The 13,171-nt window shown below is 38.7% G+C and overlaps 2 protein-coding genes across 4 annotated transcripts in view; both read right to left on the bottom strand.

Annotated features, from left to right (window-relative positions):
• The window catches only part of LOC124621787 (SURP and G-patch domain-containing protein 1), a 173,435-nt gene that overhangs the window by 129,902 nt on the left and 30,362 nt on the right, over positions 1-13,171 (bottom strand). The window lies entirely within an intron of this gene.
• LOC124621788 lies at positions 10,383-12,891 on the bottom strand. The gene is made up of 2 exons (XM_047147224.1): positions 12,765-12,891; positions 10,383-11,225 (listed from the first exon to the last, which is right to left on the bottom strand). The coding sequence occupies exons 1-2, from the start codon at positions 12,805-12,807 to the stop codon at positions 10,741-10,743; spliced, it is 528 nt and encodes a 175-aa protein (XP_047003180.1). The 5' UTR covers positions 12,808-12,891; the 3' UTR covers positions 10,383-10,740.

Below are 13,171 nucleotides of genomic sequence, written 5' to 3'. Positions count from 1 at the left end.
ACATTTTTCACTGATCCTCTCTCAAAATGTCATTAACAATAACCTGAGAGATGTAGTCTGTTGCAGTTAATGGCTTTCCACTTCTTGGACTGTCCTCAGTGCTTATCTGACCTTCACAGAAATGAGCAGACCACTGTGATACTGTGCTATGATCCAGTACATTATTCCCACATACCTCTCCCAAAGCATTGTGGATTTCTGTTGCGTTCTTGTATGGATTAGATTTTGATGTAGGACTGCTGCTCGCTACATGTAATCCAACCTGACTGTTTCAGCTTCCATTTTACACTGAATTACTCATGATAGACACGCAAACCAGCAAACATATATACGACTGTCACACCTCAAGTCTCGTTCACAACTGACATGAATTTCAACTTGATCACATCGCCAAAACAGTTGCGCATGTGCAGTATGCAGGACTTTTGAAATGACCCTCTCAGTTTCTGAAATCAGAATATGTTCATTTACCAGTCTTTATAAAGTAGTGTGTTGTAAATCTTAGAGACAACATCTATGCAGAAGTTTGAAAACTACAGTTAGTCAATGTTATGTTAAAGTTTGCAGCTGGTAATCATGGTAATCACACAACTAACATCTCAGTTTCAACAATATCCATTTCTGTACATTATTACCAGCCATCATCAAACTTAATGCCCACAACTGTTTATTCTGATACCAACTTCAGAATGTCCATGTTTCAGACTTCAAGCATGAAAGTGCACTGTATTTGCCATTGTCAAACTGTTTCCTATGTGAAAATGTCTGCCTGTAAACAACCTTTTCACGTGAAAACTAGAACAGGTCATTGTACTAGAATGAAATTTTCACTCTGCAGTGGAGTGTGCGCTGATATAAAACTTCCTGGCGGATTCAAACTGTATGCTAGACCAAGACTCAAACTTGGGACCTCTGCCTTTCGCAGACAAGTGCTCTACAACTGTGCTACACTAGCATGACTCCCAGCCCATCCCCACAGCTTTGCTTCCACCAGTAGCTCATTTCCTACCTTCCAAACTTCACAGAAGTTCTCACCTGAAACTTGTGGGACTAGGATTTTTGGAAGAAAGGATACTCTGGAAACATCCCCAAGTTATGGCTAGTCCATGTCTCTGCAATATCCTTTCTTCCAGGAGTGCTAGCCCCACAATTTTTTGTGAAGTCCGGAATAGGATATAAAGTACGGGGGAAGTAAAGCTGTGAGGAAGAGTCGTGAGTCATACATGGCAACTCAGTTGGTAGAGCACTTGCCTGTGAAAAGCAATGGTCACAAGTTCGAGTATTGGTCTGCCACACAGTTTTAATCTGCCACAAAGTTTGGTCATGTATGCTTATAGTGGCAATAAATGGTGGATAAGTCACACTAAAAGATGTGTGGGACACATTATTGGAATACTTTTCATATCACTAATTTCACAGCTACACTACGAACGTTCTTCGATGAGAGGCTGAGGGCAGAATAAAGGTTTGCAGGTAGGTCTTCATACAGCTATATGCTATTACTACCTCTCCTCCATACTTCTCAGATGCAAACATGATGGTGCTGCCACCATGGCCAGATAACCAGTTCATTTTGCCAGATCATAATCATAGTGTCCCTATTTACAAACTGTTAAAAATAATTTTAAAAATGATACTATAATTAAAAATAGGGTGAGGAGAATTAAATACGATTAAAAAAAAAGTCACCAAATTGTTTGAAGTTTTTTAAAGAAAAAGAGTACTTTTTGAGATAAAATTGGGTATGTAAGGGAGTATAGATCCTCTAAAATGACACTGCATCTATGTCTTTAAAGTTACAAATGCAGACTAGGAAAAATTTTTGGACTGAAAATTTTAAATATGATATAGCAGATCCAAAATATATTTTGTCCTTGCCTGCAGACTCTAGACAAAGACAGACTGACAAAGTACTTTTTGCATGGTGCAGACATCTGTGGCTGTATGAATTCCTCTTTTCCCCTTTGAAATTTAGCCAAGATATAAGCTCCTCCACCTACAGCTGCTGGATCAGTCATTGAAATAGAACCTGGTGTGAATTCTTCAAAGGGATTGACACCATACATTCTGCTATCACTCTTCAGCGAAACACTGGAATCGGACTCCTCAGTTTCCCTTATCTTGCCACAGCTTTGGTCACAGGCACAGGCTCTGCTACTTCTGCCCCCCCCCCCCCCCCCCCCCCCCCACCCCTTCTCTTGTTTGGAGGCTTTTCTTTTTCAGCAAGGAGTTTGCCGTATTCTTCTGTTCTTATCTGATCTATGACAAAGGATATATCCTATATTTGGTCACATGTTTATCAGTCCTCCCCCTCCCCTCAAGGAGTAAATTCTCAAAACTTGCTGAAATTTCACTGCTGCAAACAGAGGTTACGTTTTTCTTTCAAAATCATTAGTTTCAACTTTATCTCCATCACAACAAGGCATCTTCAGAAATGTTGTGAAATGACTCATTTCTACCACAAGTGACGTTTATGAGTTCATTCTGTTTCGTCTTACATAATTTATCTCTGAACTTTTTCAGGATCCAGTAGAAGAGGCTACTATGATCCGTTGTACGGACAGATTGTTATCCAGTAGAATAGGATGATTCTGTGACCTATAAAAGGGTCAGATTATTGTTTTCTTTAATTATGAAATTATGTTTTTTAGACTTCAAAGCATGTAGTTGTGCTCTGCAGACCATATCATCAAACTCTGATTTAGATGGTGTTCTATGATTGCTCCTTTGCCACTGGATCAACACAGTATTCCAAGTGACCTTGAATGGCTTGCAGCAACACTTAAATAAAAATTGCAGCTGGTTAGCTGCGAGTAGTGGCAGTTTTGCAATTGTAACTTTCCCATTCCTTATTTTTTCAGTGAATTTGGGATCGAAATAAGTAAGGCAACCATACAGTGATAAAGGTAAAGTCATACTTCTACAGTATCACAGGAATGACTAAAGTAGATTGAAAAGATGGACAACGTCATGGCACTGTAAACTGCATTGGAATAAAATGTGCTATGTAGCTGAAGCTTTGAAACCTAGCAGTCTATTTTTTCTGGCACATTAATGCCAACAGCAACAAGGCATAGAGCACAGTCTATACTACCTGGTGCATTATTGCCAAAAGCAGCAAGAAATACATATTTCAGTGTATAGGACCACACGATAAAAAAACTTTTGGCCATCACTTTTGGAAACCATCTGTTTCACATTTTGGGACAGAGTGAAAGGTATTTAAGGATTATATTGACTGCTTGATAATTATCTCCATATAATAAATATGATGATAATGAATAACTCAGCAGACAGGGCACCATTTTCTGCATTCGGATATTTGGTAGAAACAAAGTCATTAATTTCAAGAATATGGCAACAATTCTAGAACTATGTACACATTTATGTTCAATCCAAAAACGTTGTTTGTCAAAATGGTTTACTTATTTAAAAATGAAATTTGTAATGGAAAAACAAATTATAACTTAACTGTTCCTAAACAATGGCAGCATAAATAACGGTAGGAATAGTTGTAACATCCATGGTTTTCTTATAAATACACTGGGTACATCATTTTTTGGAAAATTTTGGCTACATCAGTTTCAGAGCACCTTATCCTAAATACTTGAATCACACACATCAAAGTTCTAATTTCAACTAGTTGACATGACAATAGTTCAAGTAAACAAAAGATCTTCAAACAAAAGATATTTAATTTGCTGGAGCACAAAATGAACAGCAGTCATGATATCTTCAATTCCTGGAGCTAAGAAACCTACTAAATAGAACCTAGTTACAGATAAATATTTACAGAAAACAAAATGAAGTGAGCTCATAATTAAAAGTCACAGGCACTTCAAGGCTTACATGAACAAAGAAGGAAGCAACCAAAATACTACAGAATCATACCTACTTTCCTTGAAGTGATATTAACAAATAGCTAAGTTTAAAGCAGTTCAGTACACAAACTGTTGCATAATTAAGAATGATATTCAAGGGGGAGAATACTTATGTGGCTGTCAACTGCCTACCTCATGGTACCGTGTAGAAAACAACTCTTGCCACACAAACACTGAAATGACATACTGAGAAATCTCTGATTTATGAACAGAAAATCATTCCAACATAAAACTGGTGAAGTATGAATCCGTAAAACACATTGCACCCCTTCTAGCAGACCATCATCATAGGTCATCGAATAGTGTTTGAAGTCATTCAGAAACATGACTTATGAGAATGGATATCTCCTTTGTAACAATCAATATGGCTCCCATAAATGGCAGTCTTGAGAAGCTCAGTTTGCTCTGCCTCTCCATGAGATTCAGAAGGCAGGTGATAATGGCTCCCAGGTTAATGCCATGTTCACTAACTTCTGGAGAGATCAGATAAATCTTCAGTGTCCCCAGAGAAAGAATAAATAGCTGCTCATGGAATGTTAAGCTGGTTTTGTAATGGAATTTGAGATTTCCTAACAGATGGAACTGAAGATGTCATCCTTGGCAAGGCAAAATTGTAAGCTCTAAAAGTAACTTCTGGTGTATCACATGAAAGAGTTGAAAGTGCCACTATTGTTCAGGACATACATAAAAGATACGTGGATAATGTAAGATGTTCTTTGAGGTGGTTTTATATAGGAGGGTTTCAATGGCAAAAAATTATCATAAACTGCAGGAAGACCTCCAGAAAATCAACACTTAGGAACTGGCACTTGACCCTCAACATAAATACATGGAACATACTGCATGCAATTAGGTAGAAAGGTCTATTATTCTTTGTTTACATTATTGGCCATAAATCACTAGTAACAGTAACAGTTATGCAATACCTAAGAGTATCCATCCAGAGAACAAAGTGGAACAACCACATAAAACTAACACTGGACTACCAAGAGGAGATGCAGGTTGAGATTCACTGGTAGCATCCAGAGAAGATGCAAAACATGCACAATAAAGTTTGTAAAATATTCATTCAATTGATTCTTGAGTACTGCTTATCAGCCTGAGCCCAAGGAAAGGTCAAAAAACAAAAAAGAGCAATGTGTTTCATCAGAGGTTCATTTAATAAGTGTCATACAATCATAGGAATGCTCATTCTACACCCATGGTAGATGCAACAAGAAGCATTGAATATCAGACAGACTTACTGCTAAAATCATTTGATGATACATTCTTCCCACATATGTCTCACAAAATTACTGTAATTAGAAAATTATAGCTCATACAGAAGCACAGAAGCTTGCCAACAGGTCTTCCCATGCACCATTCACAAACAGAACAGGAGAAAGGGGGGAGGAAACCATAGTACGCTAAACTACCCTCCACCACAAAGTGGTTTGCAGCGCACAGGTGTAGATGTAAAACAATCTCAGAAACACATTTATTGAAAAAAGAATTTATTGGTTAAAAAAAATCTTGAATGTACACTGATACCTATCACGATTTCCATAACTGCTCAAATACTCAAATATTACAGTACTATGTGGTGTAGACACTAAAATCTCTGACACTGTTGCGCAACATAGCACTTCGGCGAAGGACATACGTCAATAGTTTTAAAATCAAACAATGGAAAATCCAGAATGGAATGATGAATATTATGAAAAGGATGGATTGCTACTCACCATATAGCGAAGTTCAGTCACAGACAGGCCCAACAAAAGAGACTGTTAAACATGTAAGCTATTGGTCAAAAGGCTTTCTTCTGAATTACACAACATGCACGCACGCATTCACACAAATGCAACACACATTCACATGACCACTTTCCCTGGCTGCTGTGGCCAGACTTCAAGCAACAGCACAGGAGAAGCAATCTGGGTGGTGGGGTACGGAGAAGGCTGGGGTGGGGAATGGGAGGGATAGCAGGGTATGAGTGGGAGGTGGTATAGTGCTGCTTTTGGGAGCATACAGAGGATGAGGTGGAGAGAAGGTAGGGAAGCTAGGTGCAGGCCGGAGGTTAGACAGAGAGTGGAGAGGGGGGGGGGGGGGGGGGGGAGAAGAGAAGTAAAAAGACTACAGGCGCATTGGTGGAATAAGGATAGGGATAGGTGGGTGAAGGACAGTGACTAATGAAGGTTGAGGCCACGAGGGTTACATGAATGTAGGATATATTGATGGGTGAGTTCCCACCTTCGCAGTTTAGAAAGGCTGGTGTTGTCAGGAAGGACCCAGATGGCACTGAAATGAAATAGTTTTTGTCATGAAGCCTAAAAAGGGAGAACAAAATCCACAAGTTGTCAATAAACTACTTTAAAAATGTAGATGTTGGTTCTAAACTTCAAATGTCCATTGTTTATTTGAATTTTGTAATAGTGACAGCCTCATTCGTCTAAGGAGAGGGATATGTAGTATAGCATATCATTTGGAAAATTTTATTTTTGAGATGAATTTAGAAGGGTATGCTGTGTGTGTGTTTTTTTTTTTTCCTGTTTGTATATGTGATCTGCTGTGGAAGAGATGCACGTATCTGCAAGCGGAAACAACAAGAGTTGTACTGAAAAGTTTTGGGGCACCTGCTGGTCAGTGGTTCATTCTTTGTCGTCAGGTTCTGCCTTGGAGATAAGGTGCGCTTCATAGAAGAAGGACATAGGTGACAATCATAATGATGTCATCAATATCTGTAGAGTCTTGGGCGTCATTCTCCAACTTTTGGTCATTTTGACATACATCATCTGTCACAAACTGTTTAAGCTTTATGTATTGAGCAAATACAATGTTTCAGTTCATCTTTGTGTGAAGTGTTTCCACTGTGTCACAAGCGAAGTTCAGTATACTCTGATTACCGAAGATGTATTTTACATCACTCTGTAGAAAGTTGCAACACTATTTGAATTTACAGTTTACCGCACAGAAGACTGTGCAGATGGAAAGAAATTCCTATCTATGCTGAGTTACATGGTTATTTTGGATCTGCATTGGAAGTACAGCAGGTTCAAAACTATTAATTACAATGGTGACTGGTAAGTTATTCACAAATTAACCCACACAAGGAGTGGAAACATTTCAAGGCAACTGGGCATTTACAGCCTTAGGAATTAATCGTTATACAAGGTGAGGTAGAATGGACTTCCTGATTTGACAGATCAACTGTAAAAAACCCAACAAAGATAATTAAAAAAGGTTTTTATTTTTGAAAACTACATTCAATGCCATTTTATTTTCATTAGGTTTCGAAACTTATACCAGCCAGGTGACGACCTTAGTGAACGACACACATATTGAGCCACTCAAAAAAGTTTCTGAAAACTCTTCTCAGCATATCTTCTGTTGTTCCAGTGATGACATCTGTAATTGCCCACTTAAGAGCTTCCAAGATCCTTGGTTGAACTTTGTAAACCTCTGCTTTGAGGTATCCCCCCCCCCCCCCCTCCCATCATAAGGAGATCAGGCTGCCTGGAAACTGTTCTTGCAAAATTTGGCATGAACGATTGGCAGTATGAGCTGTGGCACCATCATGTTGAAACCAAAAGGTTTCTATGTCATATTCCTCACCATACTCTTCCATTTTGGGGAGTAAAAATTTCTCCAGCATCTTATAATAGTGCCCAGATTTCACAGTAACAGTTGCACCTCGAGATTCAAAAAAGTAAGGTCCAATAATGCCTATGGAGGATACAGTGCACCAACCTATCATTTTGAGACTGTGTAGAGGTCTTTGGTGAAGTTCACATGGGTTTCAGTTGGCCAGTGACGAATTTTTTTTTACTGATCTGGAAAGGTGAAAATGTGCTTCATCGCTAGACCACAGAATAGTGTAGAGTTCCACAGACGCTAAGATTGCACTGCAAGCATCTGCATGTTTCACCTAGTCTTCTGGACTAAGAACTTGAACAACCATCAACTTGTAGTGATGTGAGTGAAGGTCAGAGTGTAAAATTTGCCTTCCAAGAGCAGCAGCATGTCTCCACATAGAGCGTGATGCAGGCTAATCAATGGACACTCCAACTGCCGTGTTTTCAGGTGTCCTCACTGGTTTTCTAGGAAGTGCACATCCTGTCACCTCAACACTAGTAATCCATTTCCTAACGGTTTTAGCATCAGAAACCCTGTCATGACAATTCAAACCAAACCAACTGTGAAGAGCCCTCTGCGCTGCCATTGTTTTTAACAAATGTTTCTACAACAAAGCCCCGATGCTCACTAACCACAGCAAGGCGACTATTGAAAATGGCACCATTTCCTCCACCTAGCACCGCTACTTTCACTCCGCTACCGCACCTGCATGCTCTTCAGTGATTGATTGAAACTAGGGAGTCCATTCCGCCCACCTTGTATTTAGATTAAAGTAACTTTGTCATTTTGATGTTTCTGTGAAATGTGTGGTGGTTTACAAACATCACCGAAGCATAATTCTTTCTCATATGCCATATGCTCATTTCACTTGTCCATGCAGCATCTTACAAAACTCAGAAAGCTGCTTGGTTGGAGGACAAAAAGCAAAATACTAATGGAATCTGAGTGCCCTCTTTTGCCCCTACAGATAAATTTTAAAGTAAATGAAGCAAAACTACACCCACTTCCAATTTAAGTCTTTGTTGCTACAAATTTTTCTTTCTATAGAAAATAGTATTTTTAGTCACATTTTTTCACTACATAGTCTTTTTCAAACAAGTCAAACAATTCAGTCAAAAATTTGAATCTTTCACATCATAAACACACATCGCAGCTTGTGCACAGAGCTGCAAAAACAGAAACATCTCACACACATGTTGAAAATATTTTTAATATAGTAGCAAAATAGTGTTGCATCATGTTTGAAACCCTTGTACAAATCTCTGAATCCATCTGTGTGTTCAGTATTTCTCTGTTGTATATGGTCCATCAAGTCACTCTGGCTATCAGTTGGCTGATCAACCAAGAGATGTAAGTTTACTTTGCAGTAATAATTGCTTTCATTCTGCACTCTGATTAAGAGTCAATTACAATTCAAGTGGCATATTTATCTACATTATAAGTCATAGAAGTCACAACATCCTAAATATTTTCTAATCAGTTTCAAACATCAAAATAAGTTGTTTGGCAAATGATAATACACTAAAGGCTGATTATTTTGCTATGCAGTTAATACTTGAAACTTTTTCATACCTACCGAGTCTTCCATGTCTGACAATTGCGATTCCCTACATAACTGACAACTATTTCTTTTTATGTTCAACTGTAGTGGTCATGACTGTCTCCTTTGATTAAGTTAAAGTTTGCGGAATTGAAGTCAGACTGCTCCCTGTAACAAATTCTCACTCCAGGAAGTGTGGTCCTATGCATCACTAGATGCTATGTGGGGAAAAACAGCCTACCATTCCTTGGTCGCTTCATTTGAAGAAATTAAAGTATTCTCCTCTTTCAGTGTATCACGAAGTAGCAATGATCAATCTTTACTAGACCTACTGTTGACTGATAACCATATTATGATTGTTGAAGATGTACAATTGACTGAATCCATTAAAGCCTGCCATCATGGTGTCCAAATCTTTACAGAGTTGCCTGCCTATCCAAAGCTGCAGAGTCACATTCCTCACTCCACAGTGTCTGTCTGTCTTCTAAGCTGACTAGACAACTTTAGGGTTGACTGTTTCAATGACTTGGTGAATCACACTAGTAATGTAGCTGATCATGTTAGCACCGGTCAGGTCACGGTGTTAGGCCGGTAACGCACTAAGCAGCCAAGCTGCGGCAGCCGCAATTTTGAGCAGCCAGCCGACGGCTAGTCGTGACGAATGGGCTGAGCGAGATGAACGTGGAAGACACGATAATTGTCCACCTTTTGTCTCAGAAGAAACGCAGAACCAAACAGAGATACTGGATTCATCCTCTACTGTTGGAGCGACACACAAAGGGTTTATTTAAAAATTACTTCAAGGATCTTCGAAACTACCCATATCGTTTTTTTAGCTATGCAAGAATATCAGTGGAATCTTTTGATAACCTTGTGGAAAATATAAGAAATTCCATAATGGGTACTGATACTCCTATGTGAGCTTGTGTAACTTCGGAAGAAAAATTGTTGATTACTTTGAGGTGAGTTCAAAAACAAATATGATAGTTCATTTTAATAATATTTGAAAATAATTGGCCAGCAGTTAAAATGATAAGTCACAATTTATTTATTTCTTTTTAGAGAGGAAAAAAATTACCCTTTCCAAATTCTGCAGCAACCATCAACACCAAAGATTTATGTTGCTGACTAACAGTGGTCGCTCGTATTAGAAAATGTACAATTAAAAAACTTCAAAGCAGTAAAACGCCAAATTTGGGTGAAAAATTATTGAATTATCATCGGTTTCTCCCCTGGCCCTTCGATTCTAAAGTTACGAATTTGAAGGAACTGAAAATGGATTAAATGAAAACGGACGAAATCAGAAAACAGAAGTGATAGTTTGAAAATAATAAATAATACAACATGTATGATGATTTGACATTATTATTTTAATTTTATATGCTAAATTATAACAACATTTGGAAAGAATATTAATATTATAGTAGTAGTTGTACTGATGACTGGAATAGATCAAGTATTTCAGAATTCTGGGTTGACACAGTTGAGTTAGTGGGCGATGACAGCTCATTGTATTTGGCGGCAGTGTCCTGTCTGTATGTAATAGGCGTAGAATAATCACGGCGACTTTCCTTCTGATCTCTGCTGAAGTCTGCTCGACCATCATTTGGCTGTAGTATGCATCCATGCTGAAACGGCTGTCTTCTCGAGGCTTCTGGTTCATACCTACGGCTATATGCTCCAGCCACTGTTGTTTCTGACGCATGATCAGAATAGCCTTGGGTGATAAGTCCGCAGTGGAAGCATTTGTACTCTTTTTATGACGTCAATAATCTCCATTTTGGTAGTAAGCTTGCAATGTACCAGAATCTTTTTCATGTCTTCTGGTAATGAAAACAGAAATAGTCTATCTGAATCATATTCTTGATGCCTTTCACACTCCTCCTCCAGTGCGATACTCTGTTGTAGTACATCAATCAATCTGACGTCATTACTTTTCTGCTTCTTTCTGGGAAGAAGTGAAGGACTTTGTATGCCACAGCTCCCATAGTTATTTTCAGCAACGTCAGTTTCATCCAGGCTACCTTGAGTTATATTGTCTACAACAGTTTCCTTAAGAAACTGTAATTGCCCGAAATACACATTAGGGCTTTTATGCAAAGCTGCTGATCCACTTTCGGCACCTGCTCTGCGTTTCAATTCCCTGCTGAAACTTGTCCTAATAGTCTTCCACTTCTGCTGTAGAGGTTTGCCTGCAAAAAAAGTCTCTGTTAGTGGCGCCGATGGGATGAAATTACGGATGTTAATATGACTAATCTATTATAATAATTTAATAGTATTCCGGACAGAAGTACGTGGGTTTCATTTTTTCATATGAACATATATTTCATTTCAGATATCTGGCTACAGCAGCACTGAGTCACAATTTTTGGGTCGGACGTACTACTGTCCGAGAAGTCATATATGAAACTTGCTTGGCGATTTGGGACAAAATGAGACAGACTGTGTTTCCAGACTTAAATGAGGCAAGATGGATTGAAATAGCAAATGGATTTAATAGATATGCAAACTTTCCCAATTGCATCGGTGCCATCGACGTGCAACATATCAGAGTAATGAAACCCTGTCATTCAGGTTCACTTTACTATAATTACAAAAATTATTTTTTGATCGTTTTACTTGCTTTATGTGCTGCAGATTAGAAATTCACTTACATTTATGTTTGAGAATATGGAAAATGTAGAGACTCGTCTATTATTAAGAAATCAGTTCTGTATGAAAAACTCCTACATAAAAATTTACAAATACCAGAGAAAAGCTCAATATTAAACAATGGAATACCGATGCCATATGTCATTGTCGGAGATGAGGCGTTTGGTATGTCTGAAAATTTAATGCGTCCTTATGGAGAAAGGAGTTTAACAGACAAAAAAAGTATCTTTAACTACCGACTGTCTCGGGCTAGGCGATTTATAGAATGCACGTTTGGCATTCTGGCAAATAAATGGAGACATTTTTCATCACCCTATGGATGTTCGGGAAGAATTTGCAATTGCCATAATAAAAGCATGCTGTGTTTTACATAATTGTGTGAGAAAGAGATGGCTACAAATTTGAAGACACACTGTACATCCCTCTAGAACTGGAAATTTCCCCAGGTCCAACTAAAGCAGGATGCCGTTCATCAGCATCAGCATCAGCATACAGAGATTTATTTGTGGATTATTTTACACATGGAAATCTGCTGGAATGGCAAAACAGAATTGCATTGGGGTAATAATTATATGTGTTAACTGAATTATGGACATGACTATTACTGCTTTCACGTGAATTATTGTTAAGTTTACAATGATACCCTGCACGTTTGGCATTCTGGCAAATAAATGGAGAATTTTTCATCACCCTATTGATGTTCAGGAAGAATTTTCAATTGCCATAATAAAAGCATGCTGTGTTTTACATAATTATGTGTGAGAAAGAGATGGCTACAAATTTGAAGACACACTGTACATCCCTCCAGAACTGGAAATTTCCCCAGGTCCTACAAAAGCAGGGTGCCGTTCATCAGCATCAGCATACAGAGATTTATTTGTGGATTATTTTACAGATGGAAATCTGCTGGAATGGCAAAACAGAATTGCATTGGGGTAATAATTATATCTGTTAGTTGAATTGTGGACGTGACTATTAGTGCTTTCACGTGAGTTATTGTTAAGTGGACAATGATAGCCTCTTCTTGATTACTGTATGTATAACCATTTTTATTATGTAACAAATAATAAATGACTTACCGAATTCATGCTTTTCATTTTTCGTCATATTCTCCTCAAACATTATATTTGTGATTTCCTCCCATCTCCTCCTCTTCACGTCACGGTCATTGTACTCCTCACAAGATAAGTCCCAGATTGCTCTTTGTCTTTCAATTTCTTGAATAATTTTCTTGGTGTCGAAAGCCATTGCAACTTTTGGCTCGAGGTGCAGAAAAGGTGTGGCTGCTCGGACAAGTGCACGGAGACTGAGGCAGCCACACACGCTCTTTGTGGGCCCCACAGCCCACCACTGGCTGTGCACAGCTGCCTGGCTGCTGTGCAGTCGCCCATGTTCTGTCGGCTGCCGCGGCCACAAAATCCTGGCTGCCTAGTGTGCGGCCTGCAATCAACTGTCATTGTTTTATCGGCTGCCACAGCCTGGCTGC

The sequence above is a fragment of the Schistocerca americana genome, chromosome 7 (assembly GCF_021461395.2).
Source record: "Schistocerca americana isolate TAMUIC-IGC-003095 chromosome 7, iqSchAmer2.1, whole genome shotgun sequence".
NCBI classification, from domain to species: domain Eukaryota; kingdom Metazoa; phylum Arthropoda; class Insecta; order Orthoptera; family Acrididae; genus Schistocerca; species Schistocerca americana.
This window is presented reverse-complemented; position numbering and strand designations above follow the sequence as displayed.